General features: G+C 45.3%; 1 protein-coding gene across 2 annotated transcripts; it reads right to left on the bottom strand.

Moving 5' to 3' along the window:
• Positions 1–147: 147 nt before the first annotated feature.
• Positions 148–23,135, bottom strand: CRY2 (cryptochrome circadian regulator 2). Of its 2 annotated transcripts, none has more exons than XM_039552492.1 (12): positions 22,930–23,135; positions 20,002–20,110; positions 16,258–16,400; positions 8,982–9,166; positions 7,583–7,671; positions 6,389–6,529; positions 5,576–5,887; positions 4,380–4,531; positions 4,040–4,242; positions 3,475–3,564; positions 2,827–2,968; positions 148–2,406 (listed from the first exon to the last, which is right to left on the bottom strand). In XM_039552492.1, the coding sequence occupies exons 1-11, from the start codon at positions 23,124–23,126 to the stop codon at positions 2,829–2,831; spliced, it is 1,761 nt and encodes a 586-aa protein (XP_039408426.1). In that variant the 5' UTR covers positions 23,127–23,135; the 3' UTR covers positions 148–2,406; positions 2,827–2,828. The 2 variants fall into 2 exon arrangements, with proteins under 2 accessions (XP_039408426.1, XP_039408427.1); XM_039552493.1 differs by having other exon boundaries at positions 2,827–2,965.
• Positions 23,136–23,265: the final 130 nt, after the last annotated feature.

Here is a 23,265-nt window from a genome sequence, read left to right as displayed (position 1 = left end):
CTGACAGAAACCTTGCAAATGTGATCTCCCCCACCGCCACAAAGCCTTCTAGATCACTTAGGATATGTAGCCTCCCCTCTTTACCCCCACAGATCCAGCCCCAAAAATTCCATTTACCAAGTGAAATAATTTGGGTAACAGCAAAAAGCGGGTTAAAGACATTTATAAAAAGTTGTATTTACAGACCATTGCCTAAGCATGAAACTCTCCAAACGACAATTTCTGTAACCTATGTGTACAAAGTGCATGTCTTTCCCCTTTCTTCTCTCTGCAGCAGAAGATGGGGGTAATGGAGCATCTCTTTTTCTTTATACCCTTATACCCCCAAGACAATGGGAGTAACAGCTGGGTCAGACTGAAGGGGACAAAACCTACTGATGACTGGGTCATCCACAGGCAGACTATGAATAGTAGTTTGGAAGAAAGTAAGGTTAGGAAAAGAGAATCTTTGTTTACTTGTTCAGTCTGCCCAGTGGATTCTCTGTGGAAAAAGAACATAAGATCAGTGCCCCAGGGAAGGGGGAAGGAAAGGTTATTCAGCTATTCATTAAATTTATTCACAGACTCAATTCAACCGCTTCAGGTTTCTCAGGTACATTTGACTCAGTTTCTATTTGCAGCCTTGTTGCTCTGGGTTCAAACACAGGCTCCAAAACTGAATCTGATTATCCCAGTGGGAGATAACTCCTGTACTCCCCAAGCAGTTAGTTGCATAAACTCACATATAGCCCCACACTATCTGTGCCAGGCAGGGATGAAAGGTTTTGGACAGCAACTGAAAACAGTGCCAACAGCAGCCCATTGCTCAGGACTAGCTACTCAATCTAATCCTTCTTTGAAACAGCCATGAGAGAGAATCTTCTGCAGTACTACTCTCCCTTGCACTCATTGGTGGCAAGCAGAGGCACTCTGCCAGCACTGTGCTGACCTGACAAGTAACAGGACCCGACAAGGAGCGTATAGTTAAGAGCCAGGAAAGCTACACAATCACCTTGCTAGGCTACAAAGCACCAGTGTGAATGCAAGGGGCAAGGGGGAGCAGTGGGCAGGGCATGAGGTACAGGAGTTTACTCTGTGCAAACTGAAAACACAGATGCCAATACAGAAAGGAGCAAACAGAATGGACACTGGAGACTGAGCTCGAGGAAGACTCACTTCAAGGAGCTGATGTGTAATACATCCTCTATCAGTATGAGGCACTGCACAGGCTACACACCAGACAGGGGTCACTTCATTTGAGCGCTCTCATTAAGGGAAGGAAATGCTGTAGAATGCTGGGCCCAGGTGTAGCTTCCTTATTACTTGGATCAGATCTACTCTTTCAAAGCAGAGATACTGCGTTTGCTCATATCAAGGCATGATCTTATTCTCTGAAGAATTCCTCCTTCTCAGAGTCACAGAATCAACTATGTTGGAAAAGACCTTCGAGGTCACTGAGTGCCACATCCAGTCTTTTCTTAAACACCTCTGGGATGGTGACTCCACCACCTCCCTGGTTCCAATGCCCAACCATTCTTTCTGTGAAGAACTTTTTCCCAATGTCCAGCCTTAACTTCCCACAGTGCAGCTTAAGACTTTGTCTTCTTGTCCTGTCACTGGTTGCCTGGGAGAAGAGATCGACCCTCACCTGGCTACAACCTCCTTTCAGGGAGTTGTAGAGTCCCTCTTTCCCCAGATGTCAAATAGCTCTTAAGCCGCCCATTCCAGGCAATAGCACTATGGCTCACCTGCAGTGGCAAGGTTCTTTTGTAGGGAAAGTTTTAAGTGCTTTTCAAGTGTATCTGTTCTTGTGCTACAGTTGACCTTCATTTTGTTTCCATCCCACATAAGCACTACCTTGATTAACTCAGGAAGCATTTCCTTCCTCATCAGCCTAGCCTAATGAAAGAAATACCGAGTTTTCCCTGTTCTCTCGTAGGATGGGTACTTTCATTTTTGACACTGTAGCAGCTTCCTTCTTAACTCCTACTATAATTTGAATTAATCAGCATACATCACTACCTAGTACTACTGATGAGAAAGGATGTTCACTATTTCTGAGATGTGCAGATGCTGATTCTTACATCAATGCATCAAGTCACGTGCACTGAGCCATTGTCAGAAAAGAAAGATACACCTGGGAGTGAGCAAGTTGACAGAAGGTTCTTGCCCTCTTTAATGTGGGCAGATTTTGGGCATGGCTGAGAAGAGATGTATTTGGCTCTCTGAAGACCAGAAAGCCAAATATTCCCAAGCACGAGTAATGCAGTGCCCTTCTGTGGCAGCTATTGGAATTACACGGTTATATGAGACCCCGGATTTTCTGTTGCGGATCACAAGTTCCAGTCCCTCTGCGACAGCAGTTCCTACTCTTCTGGTCACCTCTTCAGCACTCTCCCTCTTCACTTGCAAGGTGCTTGTCGCTGGCTGCAGGAGAAAGCAAAAGAGAGAATTTGTCTTGACCTCCCGTCATACTGAAAAGTTGGCAGAACATGTGACCAGCTGCTTCCCTGCCAGGCTCTGGAGCATTGCAGGCAGATGAGTGGCCCTGCTTGCTCTCCTGCTCTAGCCCATACCCTCACCAGATGGGCAAACCTGGCTGTGGACAGCTCCAGCAGCAGGGTACCGCTCTTCACTGGACAACTGAGCTAATGGCATGTTACACAAAATCAAAACAACTGGCAGGCAGACCACTGCCATATTACTGGGCTGTGGAAATCCACTTAGGAGCCACATCCCTCCACAAGGAGGTCCATTTTGTTCATTAAAATGGTGGGAGTAAAGATTGAGCCTTGTTAGCTTCCAGAACCAGGTAGTTTAAGCCAGATCACATTAGGAGCTACTCACAATCACGAACTCTTTCCAGGGATCTCTGAAGCTGGGAGACCTGTCACTTTGGCTCTTTTGTACAGTTCTTCAGTGCATGGCTCGTCCACTCCCTCGTGTTTGCGTTTTGGAGAAGCCTGGTCTGCTTGAGACAGCCTCACTGCTGTAGAGGGAAGAAGAGTCACTGGAATGGTTCCCCTGTGTTTAGATGGCCTCACAAGTACACCCTGGCCTACCCTGCCACAGAGCTGGGAGAAAGAAGACTGCACAAGCACAGAGACATTTGGTCACAGCCTCCCTGAAAACTTTTACAAAAAATCTTTGTTAAAAGCAGAATTAAGTCACCCAGAACAAACACAAAAGTATCCTCCTTTGACAGAGGACAGCTTAATTATACCTGATTAGCCCTACAGTGATCTGCACTTCTACCTTAAGTGGCTGTATATGATCCCATACAGGCAATAAAAGATTCACATTAATGAACTCTTATTCTTCAGCCCTTTTAGAAATGAAGGCTCACTGGGGACTTCTGAAGAAAGCATAAAGGAATGTGAATGTAATCTATATTTTCCTAGCTACACACCCTCTTCTTATTAGCAAAGGTCATCTCCTGCCTATAATCTTTAAGTTGACATGAAACTCAAAAGCACACAAATAGCTCCAACTCACCTGTACTGGTGCTGCAGCCCTGCCCCGAAGCTGAGTCTGTGACTGGGCCACTGAGATCTTCCACACATGAAGGGACAGATGCCAGTAAACCTAGAGAACGGCAAGAAGATCTTAGTTAAGAAACAAAGCACACCTGGGCTGGGAGAAGCTTTTCACACAGAAATACCTTAGTGATCACCAACCAGCACACCCATATCCTAAAGCAGGAGGAGTTCAGAGCTGCACTCACCCAGTGCTGACCACAGACACACATGGTGATCCAGCAGTGAATTTATTTAGAATACACTACTTAGGTTCTTTTCCAAAGTGAAGAATGGACCATTGGTGGTATATGGATGGTGCTATGCTATCAGCAGCTCTCAGACCTAAACAAACTCCACTCTTAGCTGTCTGAGAACATAATGGAGCTCTCCCTGGAAACCAACTGAGAAGATTTGAGAGGGACTGCTTCCTCTTGCAAGGACAGGCCAGAGAGACAAGTAATACCTATTTTAAATTGTGACCTCTCCTCTCAGCATTCTATCTCCTGTTAAAGACACAAACTTTTGCAATTGCTGGTACTTACAGAGGCCCCTGTAGCGTGACAGCTGCTGGTAGATCTGCTTCATGCGCTCGATGTTCAGTCGGCTGGTCTCTGCATGGTTCACCATGGGTTTGGGGTAGTCCACCCCAATGATGCACTTGGCTGCCTTCTGCACAGACTCTGGGGCATTCCACGGTTCATATATATATCGTGAGGGGAAACCCTTTAGTTTGGGCAGATACCTCCTGAAGCACAAGTAAAAAGCACACACAAAAAAATGTAGCACATACAATGCACGGAAAGTGCCGTGCACCTGTAAGCCACTGATTGATTTGGGCTTACAGATCCAGAAAGATAGATCAGCTCCAGTAACATCACTCACTTTACATAGTCACCACTGGGGTCTGTGCGCCGTCCGAAGCCCACAGGACAGTAACAGTGGAAGAACTGCTGGAAGAATGCGCTGCACGAGAGCCACATCCAGCTGCCTGCATTCACACTGAAATCTGCATCCAGTAACAGTTCGTCAAACACCTGCAGCAATTGGAGGAAAAGGCACTGAGACCATCCCTGGGCAGGACTTTGTGGCAGTAGGACCCAGGATTGCTATTTCAAATGGCAGACACTGAGCTATGAGAAGAGAGCAGCAGCATAGAGGTGATCTGCTGGCTGAAGTCAGCTGGCTGGTCAATGTATCTCACTTCCTGACACTTTCACTTAGGGAGGCATGGTCTGCTCACACAGATAAAGTGCTGACTTATCTCTCATGCAGCTACAGACTAAATCACTACCTAGTGTTGCAGCAAGCTTTGGGTATTGATCCTAGCCTGGCAGGCATAACAAATATAAAGCACCAACCTTGGGAAGGAGAGGATGCTGCACAGAAGAACGTGCACCAAAGCAACAATAAGGAACCCCTCTGAAGGTCCCACAGCACACTACCACCACGAGGCAGAAAGGTTTCAGCAGTAACTCACTCACATGCATGCACAGATGCTGCACTTAGGCAGCACTTTCAATTATGCTCTTTGTCAGCTCCCCTGCCTCCACTTTTTGTGTAGGGCAGTATGTACACTGGGTAGGTTCGAGCTGTCTGTCCCTTCAGATGGCCCAACAGGAGGATCTTTTACCTCTTTCCTTGAGAGACTCTAGACTCAGATTTCACAGTCATGGAGCGTTCCCTGACCGGCACGGTGATGGATTTTATAATGAGGAAAAAGGTCCAGTTAAGAAGTGACATTAAACTTGCAAAGAAAACAGATGGACTGAGAGAATATTCCCAAAAAACCCCCCAAAACTAAAAGGTCTCCAAAATCCTAGTCCATATTTACCAGTGGGTCCCACATACATTTAGTTACGGTTACTTGAGGCTTGTGATACTGTCAGAGCCTCACGGTAGAAGGCAGAAAGAAGTCAGGCTATTGGCTGTCCAAGAGCCTGCTAGCAAATCCTCTCTTCCATGCACCTTTTACACATGAAGCAAAATCCATACCTGTGTGCCCATCCTTGCAGCAAGTGCCAGGGACACTTTGTTTTCTTTATGGCCTCCTGCAAATACCTGAAAATGCCAGGACTCACCCTGACTCCTGACTCCCAGCTGATCCAGAGGTCACCCCTGGTCAGGAAGCAGGCCACTGCGTGCCTGGCCAGATGGTGGATCCACCCTTCTTGTCTCAGTTGAGTCATGATTGCATCAATCCAAGGGAAGCCTGTCTTGCCCTCTGCCCACTTTGCCAAGGCTTCAGGGTTCCTGTCCCAGGGGATCTGTATGCAGATGGGATTCCCCTCCATGCGATCAAACTTCGGGTTGTTGGTGGCTGCTGTGTAGAAGAACTCCCGCCACAGAAGCTGTCCATACAGAGAGAGGGGGGGTGTGCTGTTCCGCTTCACCTGTGCAGAGGGAACATGGATATTCACAAGCATGAGAAGGACTGGCTTCATGAAGCTGAGCTGTGAGCCACCCATGCATTTACACACATTTCCTGAGTCAGCTACTGACCACTGCGATAAAGGAGCTCAATGCCAGATCACTCCTTATCAGAAAGCCCAGATGGTGAAGTCAGAGCACTGACACGGGTTCACTCAGTACAATGACAAGTGACTGGAACAATGTAAAACTAACAGTAAAAGGCTCTATGTGGCTCGTAACATGGAAGTCCAGACTGAAGAACAAGATACCACCAGATTTAAGGCCTGTGTGAGTATATACAGGAGAATTACTTTTTCTTACCCAAAAGCCTCCTCTGTAGTAGCAACAAGCTCAGCCCAACAATCAAACACTAGGGAGGCAACTGTATGTTTTGTACCAATTCTGGCACGTTGTCTGGCAACCAGCATCCTGCTGTATATGCTCAAACCCCGCCTGCCTTCCAGATGAACCTTTTGTCTTACCTTCTTATACAGCTCCCAGAGACGATAGTAAAACAAGCGGCAGGACAAGCAGCCAAAACGCAGGTAGGGACTGAGTCCTGTAGGGCTGGCCAGCAATGAATTGGCGTTCATCCTTGGTCTTTCGTAATTCGCAACCCATGCCTAGACAGATTCAGGAGAAATAAGCCAAAAACCCCTTGTACTTGTGGGACACTGCTAATGGCAAGCCTCTGTGCAGGTGGTGAGGCCACTAAGGTCTGACAGCAGTGCCTCTTCTATTTACTTCCAACCACTGCTGGGAGAGATCTCCAGCAGGCAATCCCAAGCCCCATGCCCCATTGAAGAAATGAAAAACCTTTGCTCCAGAATTTAAACCAGTCCATTATTTTGCCCAAGAGGATTAATTTGCTTTGCATACAGGAGCTAACAACCCTGAGAGCTCCTTAGGATACAAGCTAACACAACTGTTTATGTCCAGGTATGTCTATCTCATGTCACACACTGAACAAGAAGATTGGGGAAATTCAGACCCTTTTGTGGAGCATTATGTTGATAGTTTACTCCCTCTTCAGCACAAGTATTTATGCTTTGATTTCCATATCAAGCCACCCAGCATTAAAGAAGTACAAAATGCTTAAAATTGAGTCATGCTTCTGCAGCTGGGCCACCTTTCATTACTTTGAAATTGTTTGCCTTGTGCACTATAATCAAGAACACAAGCCCTACTGAAAAAAATCTGATTATTTCAACAAGGGGCTCAAGGAATGCCAGCCTGTGAGACACCCTATTAAGAAGCTGATGAACAAGGGGAAGGCATTCTTTTGTAAGCACGTACTCACACTAATACCTCAGGTGAAGATAAAAAGAGACCGTGTGCAGTGTGGCAGGGACTGAACAACTTATGGGAGAATTTCCAAGTTTGCACTCCTCTAAAGGAAACTGAGAGGTAGAAACAAGGAAAAGAGTCCCATGTGCTTCAAACAGCAGCATAAATAATACACTGCTCTAAATTTTTTGGGCCTGAGGAATCCCATGAGCTCCCTGCTCCACACACAACCCAAGATCACAGGAATACTCCAACAATAACAAACACTCCTTTCCAGAGTGAATGTTATGAGCACTGCTAGGAAGAGCAGGGAACAGGGTAATGGGCAGCACTACATTTTTCATTTGGAGGCACAGTCTGAAGGAATCACCACTTAAATAATGGGTTACCTTTCTTTCCAAGTGTTTATCCAGCCGTGCCAGAGCTTCTGTCTCCCCTCCTTGCCAAACTGCAGGGGCAAGACCATCTGTAGGAAAGCCTGAGAGAAAGAACTTTGTAAGATTTGAAGCCATGCCTAGACAAAGGCCATAGATATGGGATTAAGCATTAACAACAGCAAGACAGTACATACTACAGTTGCCTAACATGGCTTATTTGCTGCTCTAATCCTTGTACAGCAGGAAAATCATGTAGGATATGAGGAGAGCCTGCTCATGACACTGCACTTCAAGGGCCTCTCCCTGCAATGCTTCAGGCTGCCTTGTGGTGACTTTCCCCACTGCTCACAGCCAGCATTCTCTCTGGTGTGTCAGCACTACCCACAGGGTTCTGCTCCAAAGGCTGAGCAGCTGGCAATAAAACATCTGCTCCACAGCTCTGCCTTACAAAACACCTTGCCATCAACATCAGCAGCTCACTAGGTAGCCCAGCTGCTTCTGGTGAAGCTCCTAAATCTGCTGAGGCTGGTGCTGGGGAAGGCACTGGATTAGTGCAAATGAACCACTGCAAATGGGGAAGCAGTAATGCAGTCTCCCTGCACTGCTCTGGGCTGACAGAGGAGCCTCCCCTGGCAGCAAGCAGAGCAGTGTAAGGTTACAGGCAGTCTCACATTTGGCCAGACAATAAAGAAGGTCGATCTATGCAGAACTGCAGCCTTTAGGATACTCCTGTTGTGAAGCCCCACGCTTTTACATGACTGTCAAAACTGCGCCTTAAGGTACCAGGAAGGTACCTTAAGGTACTTCCTATAAAGCTGGTATGGAGCCTCCAGTCACACACACACAGACAGTATTCTGCATTAGTCCTTTCTTCCCTTGCATTTAGATCCACTTCCCTGATGTAGGTCTTGCATTCATCTCCTTCTTCAAGTCTTACAGGACTGTAAGGCACAGCAGGATGAGTGAAAGAAGTTTTTGTAATATCTTTTGTCTTGTTAAGTTCCCAAACTGGTGCTGCTTGGCAGTAACTGAATGAAATTATCTAAAGCTGGTACACAGTTAGTTTACCTCTTCAGGTCTGTTACACAACATGCCTGAGACGGCAGTAGGAGGAAAGCAGCTGCTGAGGACATGAGATCCTAATACAGTGGTTACATGCTCAGTATAGCAGAGAACATAAGGACAGATGCAGAGCACTTCAGAGCAATGCTAAAGGGGATGCTGGGCATCCACAGCAGTGCAAGGGATGCCAGTGTGTTATCACAAGGTCTGGCACTTGCTGAAAGAATTAGGCTGTTCTATGGCTAGAGGCAGCCCATGTCAGGTAAGAACATGTGCCAGCCACTGGAAACAGTTCCACTAGATCCCATTTCAGCTGGCAGTAATCCTTGCCTTCACTCTTGACACATACCCAGCTCTTCCAGGGATGGGACCCCATAGACATCATCATGGTTTTCCTGGATGTCCACTTTACATGTTTCCATCTGCTGACTTATTACAGTGCTCACTGGCTTCTTTGGGAGCTCCATACGGCTAATGATGGCCTGGAAGCGCTTGTAGGTGAGGGGTGGCTTGTGGCCATTCAGCTCAATTATTCTGGAGACAAAATAAACAAGGTGAAACAAACAGCCTCACTACCACAGACGACACAAGGAAATGACATCCAAACTGGACCCTGCTATCTCTACTCAGGACAGCCTTTCATTCTGGATACAGAAATCCTTATAGACCTATATTTCACTTGATGCATCCCTCAAAGGGATATTAAAATCAACTGAATAAAATCCTAAAATACATCAGAAGACAAAACAGCACATACTTCCTCATCTCCACAGGGAAAAAAAAAAAAAAACCGAAACAGCTACAGCTGAATCAGGCTGAATATCACATCTCTCTCCCAGAACTCCTCATCAAACCCCTGTATGAAATCTTTATCTGATTACTGCCTTTCTGTCTCCCCAAGATGACAAATCCTAGATCTGCATCTGTTCCCCTGACACCTTGTGATATCCTAACCTGATTCTGACCGTACTTCCTTCTTGTCTGACACAGAAGACCCAGCCTGCTAGTGACCCCTCCTCCACCTATCTTGGATGAGACAAATCCCAGTTTGCATCATTCCTCTCTCCCCGTGATTAGAGAGATCACCATCCTCCCCTGTGCCATAAGGTCACGAGCAGCCCTGTCTCATGGTATGGACCTCTGTCAGATCACACCATGGAAAAAGACAGTCACGGTTCCCCATTCCTCTACTTCACCAAGCACCCACAGCCTGCTGGGGCCACGCGGTCTTATTTTTCCTGGGACTGAGAGCTCTGAGAAGCCCCATGGGCAAGGTCAATTTCCCCAGGCTGAAAGATGCCATTTTTAACCCCTCTCCTGCAGGAGAGGAAGGAGTTAACAGCAAAGCCGACAGCACGGGGATCGCCAGCATTACATAAAGCGGAGGGAGGCAACCCCACAGCTCACTCAGGAGCTGCAGCACAGCAGCCTTCCCCACCCATTACAATCAACAGCTTATGCAAGGGGCCGGTCTTAGAGCCGAGTGTTCCGGCGGCGCCATGTGCCGCCCCTTCCCCCGAGGCCGCACGTGTGGCGGGGCGGAGCGACACGCCGGCGCCGGGCGCTCCCGCACGTGTGCTCCGCGGTGACCCGGCTTCCCCGCCGCACCGGGAGCAGCCCCGGCCGGCAGCCAGGCCTCCCACCCCCCGCCCCGGCCGAGTGAAGCGGAGCCTTCCCCACGGGCAGCACGGCTGAACAGATTAAAAATGAAGCCTCCTGCAGTTTCCTCTCGGTTTTCTGCTTTTTAGTTGTAAACACTGGGAGATAAAGACATTAACGAACAGGACAGGGAGGGAAGGCCGTCGGGACGTGCACAGAGTCCAAAGCACTGTACATTTTTAGTGCCAGGCTATAAGCATGGCCACAGTGTGGGCACAGCACTGACATACGCACAGAGGCAGATGTGTTTGTTTGCATTTGCCTTACAGCCAACACTTTCTGTCCTGCATCACCACACCACACAACAGCACATGTCCTCTGCTTTCCTGCATACACTTTTTCGCTGTCTGTCTCCATGTTCCGCCCCAGAGATGGCACGAAATGATAGAACTCTCATGAATACTGCCCACCACAATCTTCTCTGTGGCTGCTTTGTGAGCCCCCGAACAGGACCAGCCAAAGATCCCCAGAAAATCAGTGTTTCCACTGGATGAGAAGTGAGGCATTTCCAGTTGCAGCACTCTAGAGAGGCTCACTTGTTTCCATAGGAATTCAGAGCTTGAAAGAGAAAACGTGACAAAGCTGCACCATGTTTGCCCTGAGGTGCTTGGGATGGGGGCAGGGAAGCTGCTTCTTCCACACTGCCTCTTTTTTCAGTCCTCTTCCACACGCCTGCTAAAGCTGCCATTCAGTCCGAGATCCACACCATTATGCAAGATCCACAGCTAAAACTTCTGTGGACAGCTAGCTAGTTGGAGCAAATCACTGTTGACTGGCAGATGGATGCCAGCATCTGTACTTGAAATCCTCAAGGATGTGAATATGAGTGAAGTTACCTAGTACAGCTCCTGAATTCCTCAACAGTTACTGGATCTGGGACACAAACAACTTTAAGATAGGACTAGGACAAGTTGCACATTTCACTGCATCTGACACGGGCATTATGCACTAAATCTGGACCTTTCACAGTACTGCCATGAAAAGAAGTATTGAATATCTGGTATTGCACAATATAGGATATTATACCACACATACTAGGTATTGTAGTACTGTTCAGCCTTCTGTACAAAAATTTGCACAGGAAGCTCCCCAAGCAGGAGTCCTTTCCTTCCTCATACTGACCTTCTAATCCAGACCATATACTTCCACAGGACTTTCAATGACAAAAAAAGGGAGGCCCCTCTCCAGGATTTAATACCCTCACTTCATCCATCTCCCCCAGCCCAATTTGCCGCATGTGGCAATTGCTCTAGTTTTCTTGAAGCGGAACAGAGAATCACTGTATTCACCACACAGAACCTAACCTTAGTGAGCACACCCAAAACTGGCTGTGCTGCCAAACTAGCAATATGCTGCCCAGCATCTGACCTTGATGCCAGAAGTTACGAGGGTCTTTTTGACCATCAGTCACACAGTCACACTTCACCTCAGGAAAGCAGGCAATCCAAATCTGACCAAACATAGTTCCAGCACTGCTATGATTATTAAAAGGTATCCTACAGTCAGTCACCTGTGACAGCAGTGTCTGCACACTCAAATGCACACCCTCACAGGTGTCAGCTTCTGACTCACATCTCCACAGCAGTGCCCCTGCGGGATGGCTAGTGGGCTTAGGAAAGCTGCTGGCCTCAAAAACCTGACACCTCAGCTCACTTGCAAATGACAAGGCTGGGTTCTGGCAAGGGACTGGATGTGCTCCCCCGCTTCCTTGCGGGAGGAAGAGCTGGCTGCCAGCACTCAGCACGCAGGCTGCCCAACGCACCCCAGTACCAATTCACGCGGACTATTTCGTTAGCCTTGCCAGCTTATGCAATTGCTCTGATCTAAATCTCTGCTCCAGAGAGCTCATGGAGGACTTCGTGGACACAGAACAAGGGGTATTTCTACAGATTCAGAGAGGAGAGATGGAGAGATAACCAACTGATCTGTCCATCCAACAGATGCTGAACAAAGAACAAACAATTCAACTTCTGCAGAAACACTGAGCAGATGAGAGATGAAGAAGTGACTTGATGACAGGCTGGGTATAGGCAGTGGGGAAAAAAACCTGACACCAGAAAACCATGCAAGACAGGAGAGGATAACAAGATGTGGCAGGCAGAAGTTTGACTAAACCTTAAAAATAACCCCCCTTTTTGGCATAGTGTACTGGCCTGCAGAACCACCAAAGTATGCATGCTTCCCCATGCTTTGGTTCCTTTAAGTTAGTACATACTCCTATGAGAACACATTTTACTGTCATTTCAGCCTTAGGCTAGGGTATTTGAGGAAAAGCTGATCCTGATGCATGCTACAAACACACAGGATCACAGTGTTCTTTTCTGACCTAAACCACTCCCGCTGAACAACCCAGCCTGCCTGGGATTACAGAAACCACAGTGCTGACCATCAGTAAACACACTACAAAGGATTTAGATCCTAAGGAGGAGAAAACAGGCAGATCCAGGGAAACAACCTGTCATGCAGAAGTTGTCAGACAGAATAATTGTCAAGTAAAGGCTTTGAGCAAGCTCAGCTGATACCCAAGAGATTATCTTTTCTGTCTGACTTCTACAATCTGAACATTGCTAATCTTGACTGGGAATTCTCAGATTTTCTTAGGAGTATTTACCAGCAATGATAATAAGTTTCTATACCACTCTCCTTGTTTTGGGGAAAAGGAGGGGAAAGATGCTCTGATAATTGCACAGCTATGCTGGCAGTGCCAACAAGGGGCACACTGTAATCTTCCTACTGGGTAAAACGGGTCAAATTCACAAGTTAACTGAACAGGCTCTTGGCAAATGTTTGAAAGGAGCTGGTGGAGGTGCTACCAGGAATACACTGCAGGGGACAAGAGGAGACATGCTGGATTCATTTATGTAGGAGTGAAAGAACAGTCTAAATTGTTTGAAACCCAGCTGACAATCTTGTCAGAAACTTGACTAAAGAAAGATGAGAAATAGGATGCCACCACCAGGTATTATTATCACCTGCTAATTATGCAGGAGAAACATTAGGGTGAGCAGAGGGACAACACATACCATGAGTTAGAAGGCTGGGTAACACAGCTGGAGGGAGAGATACTCTGAGACTTCATCCAGTATCAAAACTGTATTACCACCTGCTGAGAAATCTCAGAGATGCCAAGAACCAAGAAATGTCAGAGTAACTGGAGACTTCAGGTACATCCACACAGACTGGGTATCTATCACGCCCCATCACCTGCCAAAACCTAGTTTTCTAGTAGCCATAAATGACTGCTCCATGGAACCAGAAATCAAGAACCCACAAGGAGTGTCACTTCATGATTAGGTCTTAGACAGTGCTAAGGTATAGCTGAAAATGTTAGTTATCACTTGCCTGCTCTAACTGTGACTTTAGCATGCATCAATTTAACACCCTTCTAGGAGCAACAATACCATACTGATGTGAAAAAGTTATTTCAGAAAGATCCCAAAAGTCAAAACAACTAAAGAATACCATCGGCAAAGATAACAGAAGGCAGAATCCTTCAGAAAAATGAAAAAGATAGAAACCTACCAAACTTTGGTAGGTTAAATTAAAAACCACAGCCTTCTTGCACCTCCTAATCTAAATGAAAGTTTGAGGAACCTCAAAAAAAAAAGCGTAAGTAGTAAAAAACCAAAATCAAACAAACCAAAGAAAACAAACACCCAAAAAAACCCCAATCAAAAACATCCCCTTTACAGACACTCCAGGATATTTATAGGGCTAAGAGTTGATCAAGTCATTAAAGAAAGGAGAGGCTGTAACAGCACAAGAAAACCCCCGCATATATTTTTGCAGGTGTATTCACTATGGAGGTATCTAGGGAGGTTATGACTCTCGGGGTTTTTTTAGGAAAATGTATCAGATGCTGTGACAGACTGGGATATCAGGAAGAAGTACCACAAAACAATGCTATGCTTGAAAAGCAAAAGCTTGCCAGGGCCACCCAGAAATATCCACCCAGAAATTGTAAATGACATAATGAAATACACAAAGGAATAGCTGCTGCATGTAATATAAAAGTGTCCAAATACTATGAGGGAAAAAAGAAAGCAAATACAACTCCAGATTTTAAAAGCATTTCAGGAGCATCGGAGGGACAAATGAATAGACTGATATGAGCATTAGGCAGATGGGTAGAAAATACTAATGGAAACAGTGAATGCATGGATATATGCAATATACTGGAAAGTTAATGTGGCCTTGGTAAAGGGAAGTTGTGCCTCAAAATCTATTAGAGACATTTGAGCCTGGGGCAAGGGAGATTCAGTTGATATATCCTATATGAATTTTGAGAAGCCATCTGACTAGATCCCTCACTGAAAAAATTTAAAGAAACCACAATAATTTGCAATAAAGGAAAAGGTCTATGCAGACAGAAAATTCTTTGAGATACAGAATTAGAGAAGGAATCTATTTTTCCAACAGGAAGAGCAATCCTACACAGAGCTGAGCTAGGGCTTGTGCTGCTCAATATTTTTTATAAAATATCTGTGAAGGGACAAGAAAGAGCACGATGATAAAGTTTACTGACGCAATAAGCTATCTGAGATAGCTAAAGATAAAAGGTAACTTAAAAATTTCCCTATATACCACACGACTAGCTGACAAAAATATCAGATGAAATTGCAGTGTTGGTCATGTTGTTTCTCCATATGCATAGCTATGCAATCTTAAACTTATTTATACCATAGCAGCCTCTCAAATAGCTATGACCATTCTGGAAGGAAGCCCTGAGACATCAGTTCAATGTCTAGCAGCACTCAGAAAAAGCAAAAATAATGCTACTGACTATTAGGAAAAGACAGGACACATTATAGCGCTCTAAAAATCCATGCTGCTCCTACATTTTGCACACTAGTTGTAGTTACCACCACTGCTCTCCACCTCTAAAAAGCATAGAGTATAAAGAAAGTATGAAGTATCCTTTATATAAAAGTATAAAGAAAGGTGACAAAACTTAGAAGAGATACAGAAGAGATTCCACCTGAAAACTTAAATGAACTAGGACTCTCCACCTTAGAAAAGACACAGGTGACATGAAGAAGAATGTGATGGCCATTGACACTAGAGGGGTGAGGATGTAATAAACATTGGTAATAAATACGGTTTTCTAATACATAATTAGAAAGAAGCACCTGCTCACAAGACAGGTTTAAGAACCCTCCTCACTCCAGAGACAAACATTTCCACACAGTATGTGCTAACTGCAGAGCTCCTTCCCATAGGAAATGATGGATGTTAAAGATTTATAGGAGAAATTCTACATTCAGCATTACTGGCACAAGTCACATCAGAAAAAGGGGGAAAAAAAATGGGGAAAGAAAAAACAAAAGTAAGCAACCTGTAAGAATAGTACTGAAACACTGTACTGACATTGAAGTCAAGCATAACCTAGAGTCTTAGCTGAAAGACTGTCACCACTGTTTAAAATCTCATGTACAGAGAGATATTTATACATAATATAAGTAAATGTATAAAACTCAACATCAAAACAAACCTCTCCTACAGCAAACACACAACAAAGACAAGACATTCAGGTTTTACAATAAGAAGTTTGTCCCAGTCTACCTTGTTTTACTTCTTCCAGCTGTCCTTGCACATCCATCAGTTAAAAGCCCTGCTTTCATAACCTGTTTGAGACAACAGCTCAACTACCTTTATTACAATGAAGCAAGAAAAAGCAGTCCATACATTGAAGACATGCTCAAGGAGAGCAATCAATAGGACACAGCTGAGCAAATTAAATGACAGTCAAGTACAGAGTTTAATAAGCTTAAGGCAACACCTTTCTGTACATTCACGTCACTGTCAGCACTTTGACGTGTTCTTATCAAAAGTTGAGTGTGCAGAGTAATCCTTGTAGGCTCACTCAGGATAACAGTGATCAGTGTAAAGGAGGAGACTGCAGTCTTTGCAGACACGACAATCCCAGCCTAGCCCAGGCAGCACCTCTGCCCTTTCTCTCCCCATACCTGTCCAGGTCATAGAGGGTGTGGGAGTTCTCTATCACCACTTCCACACCAGCCTCCTTGGCCAGTTTGATGATAGCTGCATCCCTCTCCTTTCCAAACGGTTCCGAGTCGTATTCAAAGGTGAGACGAGTGACTCCCCATTCCTGCAAGAAAAACAATACACCCAGATGTCAAACAGAAGACTCTTTCTAACCAGCACAATTACAAATGAAGATATCAGAATTCCTGAGCAGTTTAAAGTCCTGGAAGCTTTGAGACTGTTCCTGTGAGGAACAGCAATCTGGATTTGAGATAACCAAAGAAGCAACAATTTTATCAGCTCTAGCAAACATCACATCTACTATGCAAATTTGTAGATGTCAGGTTTAAAACACATCAGAGGAGGTTCAGTTCTTGTCTATTACTATTCTTAGGTTTCAGCTCAGTCCCCAAGTCTACCAACATCAGGTTTTGTTGCGCATGCTGTCCCAAAGTAACCTTACCATCCTCTTCCAGCATTTGCAGAAACAGCATTTCAGAAAACTCTTTCAATAAAAGTTCTGCTCAACCCCATGTGTTTTTATGTGGAGACATTAAAACCAATACATTCTAAATTTTTCTTGGTGTCTCTTTAAAGACATCACACAATAGGAAACCAATGTCCAACCCAAACAGCAAGAAACAGAGAAATGCAGGACATAGGATGGCAACTGAATGAACCTTTCTAGTCTGCACAGTAGAGTATGATACTGCAATTCAGATTTAAAGTCCTGCCCTCTTGGAGTAATTTTAGAATCACAGAACTATGGAACGATTGGGGCTGGAAGGAACCTTAAAGATCACCTAGCTCCAACCCCCCATGTCAAGCCATGCACTTATTCTGATCTTCATACCTTTAATAGATCCCTCACAAATTACATGGTATAAGCCTTATGAAAGAGCATTCAGCCTCTTCCAGGCTTTTCTAGAGCACAGATTGTTCTCAAAGTCTATGGCCTAGTTTTCCTCAGAAAATGAATCCTATGAGAAGAGGTTTAATGGTTTCCACAGCGACCCTTCCAAGACATCCATCAAGCAGAGCAGCAGCCCACATATTTGTTTAGCAAACACAACCAGAAATCTACAGACACTTAAAAAAAACCCTCACACAACTAAGAACCATGTTCTCCAAGTGAGGCAGTCTAAACAACCCCTGTGATTTAGATATACAGATATCCTGTGATATTTAGATATCCTGTGATATACAGGAGACTTTTCTACGTGCCAAACAGAAACAAAGCACAAAGAACAAATCTGGCTAGTTTCCTGAAGATCATTAAAAATAATGCCAAAGGTGGAGAAGGGAATTTAGAAGCAGAAAACAACTGTAAAAGCCACCTACATTTCTAAACTTGCAGATTCAGTCCTAAATTTAATTTTAGGAAGGACACAGAAATTATGGTTGGTACAGTTGCTACCAATATTGGTACAGTTATGTACCAATGAATGTACATCTCAAAGAGATCCTCCACTCATTTTTCAAAGTAAGAACATGACAGCATCCATAACTCAGAGCAGGGATCAGACGGACCCATTCCAGGCCCTGCCCTGCTCCTATGTGATTTAACAGCTCCATTTTAAACTTTTCTTTCTTCTATAGGAAAGCTAGTATCAACTGGAAGGCTTGGATAAGATGGATTTGGTCTCAAAGAAATACACATTACTACCTTGAAAGAATGGAATAAAAAGCCATTAAGCCTTACAGAGATTTTAGGTAAGCATCCAACACTTTAAATTTGTGTACTTCCTAGAGTTTTGAGAAGGTCACTGCTCTGTGTAATGCAGTAGTACACAGGAAGCAGAGCACAACCAACCAGAAAACCTGTTACCTGTATGGCAATAAATTGCTGCAGATATACAAAAGAAGAGTCATGACTGACAACTTGCCTCTTAGTATCTAACCTAGAGCAAAGAAAAAACGTAGGGGGAAAAAAACACCAAAGGGATTGTGAAAACACTTCAGTGAACAAACAGTGCAGTTTGATAGAAGAGGTAAAACTACAGACATTTATTCAGAAAGAGTGAGACAAAAAACTTCTGCAAAGGTTAACACATTGCTAACAAGTACACTTGTCATGGTATCCATGCGCAGTAGTGCCTTTGCAGTGACTGTTAGTGACAACATAGCTCAGCTACTGGCAGCAAGAGCAGAAACTACATTAGCTCTAAGTATTGCAGTAGCAAATGTGACATAACTCTCCTCTCCACAAAAGCTGACAGCAAGGCACAAGCTGCTGCTAATGCACTGTTCAGTGCAGCAGCTCTGGAGAGGCCTCAATCCCCACAAAAGCCATACATTTACCATGTAGTAGCATCACCTTCCCTTTACATCTTCAGCTCTGTTACAGCACACCTGAGATAGTCATCAACTCACCTGCCCAGACAAAACAGACTGCAAAAAAAGCAGTTCTGGCTGATTACACAATCAGTCTCTCCAGACTTCAGGCTGTGCTAACTAGTTTTTGTTCTTTAACCAAAGTGAGCATTTTTCTCCAAGAAAGTTTTAATTATCCTGTGAATACCCTGAACTAAAGAGGGCATGAACAACTATTAGCCAGAACTTATTTGCAGATCAAAAGAAAAAAAAATAATCCAGACTCTGAAAAGGCTAAAAGCAGCACATAGTTTGTGTCATGTGTTAAGATGCAGAAGCCAAAATAAGTATCAGTGCCCCTTCTCATGTGTGCAGTCCAGTTCCTCTCCCCAGTACTAACGGCCCTCCTCCAGCAAATACACATCAGAACCATTTACAGAAGGAGGGTACAGATTCAAGTTTACCTCTCCTTCTGGGCAGCTGGTCAATAGTAGGATTTGGGGACACTAGCTCTGTCAACCATATGTAAGGCACAGCCCACATGACAACCCCAACTCACAGGGCTATTGGGAGCCGTGTTTTATTTCATTTAGTTTTGTAACACTATCAAAGACATCATCAAAAAGCTTCAAAGACTTTGGGAAATACAATTTTAGAGCAGGATGGAGAAGAATGATACTGTATGAAAAGCCTTGATATTCAAGGAGATGCTCTTGTTAGCCCTGACATCTGCAGCACTGACATACCACTTTAGAAATGTACCCCACTAATCCATCATTGACCACCAAGGTAACTGCATATTCCATATCCTAAACAGAACATCAGCAGGAAGCTTGGACCCAAGCTATATCCTGCTGCTGAGATAACTAAACCACAGTCTTGAACAGAAGAAGAAAAGGAAGGTCAACTAACAGAAAAGCTCCTGAATTTTTAAATTTTAACACAAAATCCTATTTGCAATTCACATATAGATCAGTGTACTTTCTTCTGTTGTCTGTAAAGGTCTATGGACACAGCAATCTTCCTAAGTCAAAACTGCAGTAAGCAAATGGCCAGTAGGGAAGAAGCTCTCAACAGAGAAAGGTCTGTGTGTCACAGAGAAGCCCTGTGAGAGTTGACTTAGAGAAACAAAGTTCAAGACCACCATCCAGAAACAGAAGCTTGAGCACCCTCATACTAGGTTACACTCTACTACTACATTTCTTGCAAGTCTGAGCTCCCATGTGGATCTGGCTCCCAAGCTGGCCCTTATGGACAGTAGTTAGTAGCTAAGGAGGAAAGTTTGTTACAGTGAAGAATTAGTTATAGTTAAAGAGATGCTGAGGGAATCACCAATCATTAGGGAGTAAAAGCAAGTTTAGCACCAGGTCATCAATTTTTCTTCACTATGCTCCAAAAAATTATTCTCTTACTTTAAAGAGTCTTGGGAAGACATCTGTTGGCTGCCCTCGCACGACAAACAAGCGAGAGTTCAGTTTCCTTAAACTGTTGTCCAGATCTTCCAGGGACTGGAGAAGAAATCTGCAGAGAAGAAACAACAGCAGTTAGTGTCAGTCAGATGGGTTACAGCTAAAAGGCAAATGAGAATTTGCATGGAACTCCAGCAAACCTGCCATCACCAAATCAAACTGGAAGTTTGGACAAGAACCAGAAAACAAGAATTCATATTTATCCCTGGTTTGTCTAACAACTTCTATGAGATTGCAGCATCAGCCAGCTCCCATTCACTCATATGCAATTTGTGCTTGTCCAGATGCAAGAGGTTTTCAGGATTTTCTTCTTACTGCAACCCACTTCCCATGTTCTCCCTCAGAGGTGGGAGAACACCCCTGTCAACTGCTCTCTCCACATGGAGAAAAGCATAAACTATGTAATTCCCTTCTGTACATATTTTCACAGGTTTTGGGGCAAGAAAGGATTTTGCATATGAAATAGAAAATTTTGATGCATTACTCCAAGGAAAGTAATAAAATACTGCAAGAACTGTGCAGGTTTTACAGTTCTAGCTACAAATACACCATGTCACAGCAGAGAAATGTACTCTCCTAGCTCATCAGTAGCACAAGACTGAGCACCAAGATCTCCCAAGGCAAGAATTATCTGTACTTTGAATAATTGCAAAGAGAACTGCAATTCACCTTGCACCATGAAGGCAGAGATGAGAGCATACCAAGACATTCATCTATTCCCTCTCACCCCAAAACTCTAAAAACCCATGTAAGTGCTTTCTGCATTTAATGGTATGTCTTACTGATCCCTCACTAAGCTAAAAGCCACCAAATGTATAATATTTGCTCTCCCAGTCACACATCACCCCATTTACACAGTAACTTCACTTTGTTTTGTTTAGCTCTGCAAAAGACACCAGCTTTAAAACTTTAGTCTCTCCTCAGCACCTGGCACTGCTGGCAAACACACAACCCTTTGTAAGTGAGCCTACCAACCCGTACCTTTCCCTCAGTCCTCCATGCCCACTCTGCAGTGCAATCTGCGAGAAGCAAGTATCTGCTTCAGCTCCCTAAAGCTAACGAAAGCTAAGCTACAATTGCACTGCAAAGTGGCAACTTCTCTCTCCTCAGCTGCACAGCCCATAAGGTGACCTGTGAGCTTCCAGATAGAACAAGTTTGTTCTGCACTTCCCGGGGGAGAAAAGGGCGCAGGGTTCACAGAAAGAAGGGCACTCTATCACAAAGGAGAACACCCAGAACCTGGTCCAGGTAACCTAAACAAACCACTCCCTGAGCCCCAGCCCACTTTCCATTTATTAAATATGAGCATCAACTCTCCCAGGTGTTCCAAAAATTTTAACAAGCATTAGTCCCATATGGCTCACACATGCTGTGCAGTTAAATAACAAGAGATTTGCAACATGATAAATTTGTGACAACTAGGTAAAACACAAGCATTTGCCTTTGAAGAACAGAACTCTGAATACAAGTATTTGGATTTAAAAAAATTAGCAAAACAAAGCCATGGCTCCCAATGGGAATGAATGGAATTTTGGCCAACATAAGTAACTTGCTAATATGTTTTTTGCCTAACAGCCAGCAGTGCTAGTTTCTGACATCTGCAGTAATTCCACACCTCCAAGAAAACATTATTTTTAAAAGCTTTCCTTGCTCATATATTCCATGATTACAACATAAAGGAGACTACTACCTGCTTCCCTCCCTTTGCAAGGCTGGTGAAAACAAACTAGGATTAAACAGATCAGGAATTAATCAGTTGTGGCACCACTTTGGTTCTTCCAAATGAGGACAGTCAGCAACAACACCAGCACGTGAAAGGCATTTCTGCTTGCTGCTGCCTGTAAAGAGTCTGGTCTATGGAAAGATCACTTCAGACTCCTATAACAGAATTCACAATTTTTTGTAATTTGAATGTCTACATTGAGATAATTTCTGCACATTTACAATTTTTAAGCCATCCTGTACTGTGGGGTTCTAGAAACACATAGATATGGCCCATAAATCCCATTCCTTGAGAGGAAGCTAAGGTCCACAGCAGAGGCAACCAGTTACAACTACAGTTTCCTTAGCGCACAGCCATGTGACATTTCCAAGAGCTCTCAAAGGATCTTTAGCCAGGTGGTTGTCCGTCGACTTCCTCTGAGGGGGTAGTGGGAGATCTGCTTCACTTGTATTCAGGGGAGTCTTGTGCAGGAGAATCCCTACCTGGCGGTTCCAAATGTTGAGGCTGCTGAGACCTGACACAACAGCATTATGTAATGTTACTGGCGACAGGTACATGAGGTCTTGATCTTTGCATAGACATGACTCATGCTATACATTTTTCCATTTGTAGAGATGAGGAAAAGCCCACACAGCTTCATCTCTACTTTCTTAGCAGCAGCCGATGTGTATTTCCCTAAAAAATCTGAGGGACGGGAGGAACGGAGCTGCGTGTGCACATGCCCACGCGCGCCCGGCAGCCAAAGGGCAGACGGAAGGCGTGGTGCGGTCACGAAGCTGAGGATTCTTTGCCCTTGTCTCTAAATTCAAGGAAAAGCGTTTCCCAAAGCTAAACGTCCATCGGTTGCTGCTCTCATACGCTTGCCCTACTGATAATGAGAAAGTCTAATGACATTACATAAAGTTGAAGGCATCCTCCCACAGAGTCAGGCAGCACCGCTGAGAAAACCGCGGCGAGGCCAAGCGGACAAGGCACAGCCGCCCTCCCGCGGAGGGCCGAGGGGAGCAGCGAAGGGGCCCGACACGGAAGCGTGTGCTGCTGCGGCCCAACCGACACGGCCCACGCCGCGCCCAGAACGCTCCGGTGCTGCGGGAGCTTCCTCGTCCCGCACGGTCCCACCCGCGGCCCGCAGGCCCGGTGCCACTCACCGCCAGCGGTTGATGCCCACGGCGGAGGAGGCGGCGAACCAGGGATCCAGGATATAGATGCAGCGGAGGGACGTGGCGTCCCGCAGCGCTTCCTGCAGCGCGGGGTTGTCGTGGAGCCGCAGCCCGCGGCGGAACCAGTGCACGGAGCGGCAGAGGGCCGGCGCCGGGCCCAGCGCGGCCGCCGCCGCCGCCGCCATCGCCGCCACCCGAGCCGCGGCCCCCGCGCGCCGCCGGCCCCGCCCCGCCCCGCGATCGGCGCACGCGGCGGCAGCCAATGAGCGCGGCGGGCGGGCCGAGGGCCGGACGCGCTGTGCTGCCCCCCAGCGGCTGCCGCCT

Source organism: Corvus cornix, chromosome 5, assembly GCF_000738735.6.
Source record: "Corvus cornix cornix isolate S_Up_H32 chromosome 5, ASM73873v5, whole genome shotgun sequence".
In the NCBI taxonomy this organism is placed as follows: domain Eukaryota; kingdom Metazoa; phylum Chordata; class Aves; order Passeriformes; family Corvidae; genus Corvus; species Corvus cornix.
The sequence above is the reverse complement of the archived record's forward strand: the minus strand, read 5'-3'. Positions and strand labels throughout refer to the sequence as shown.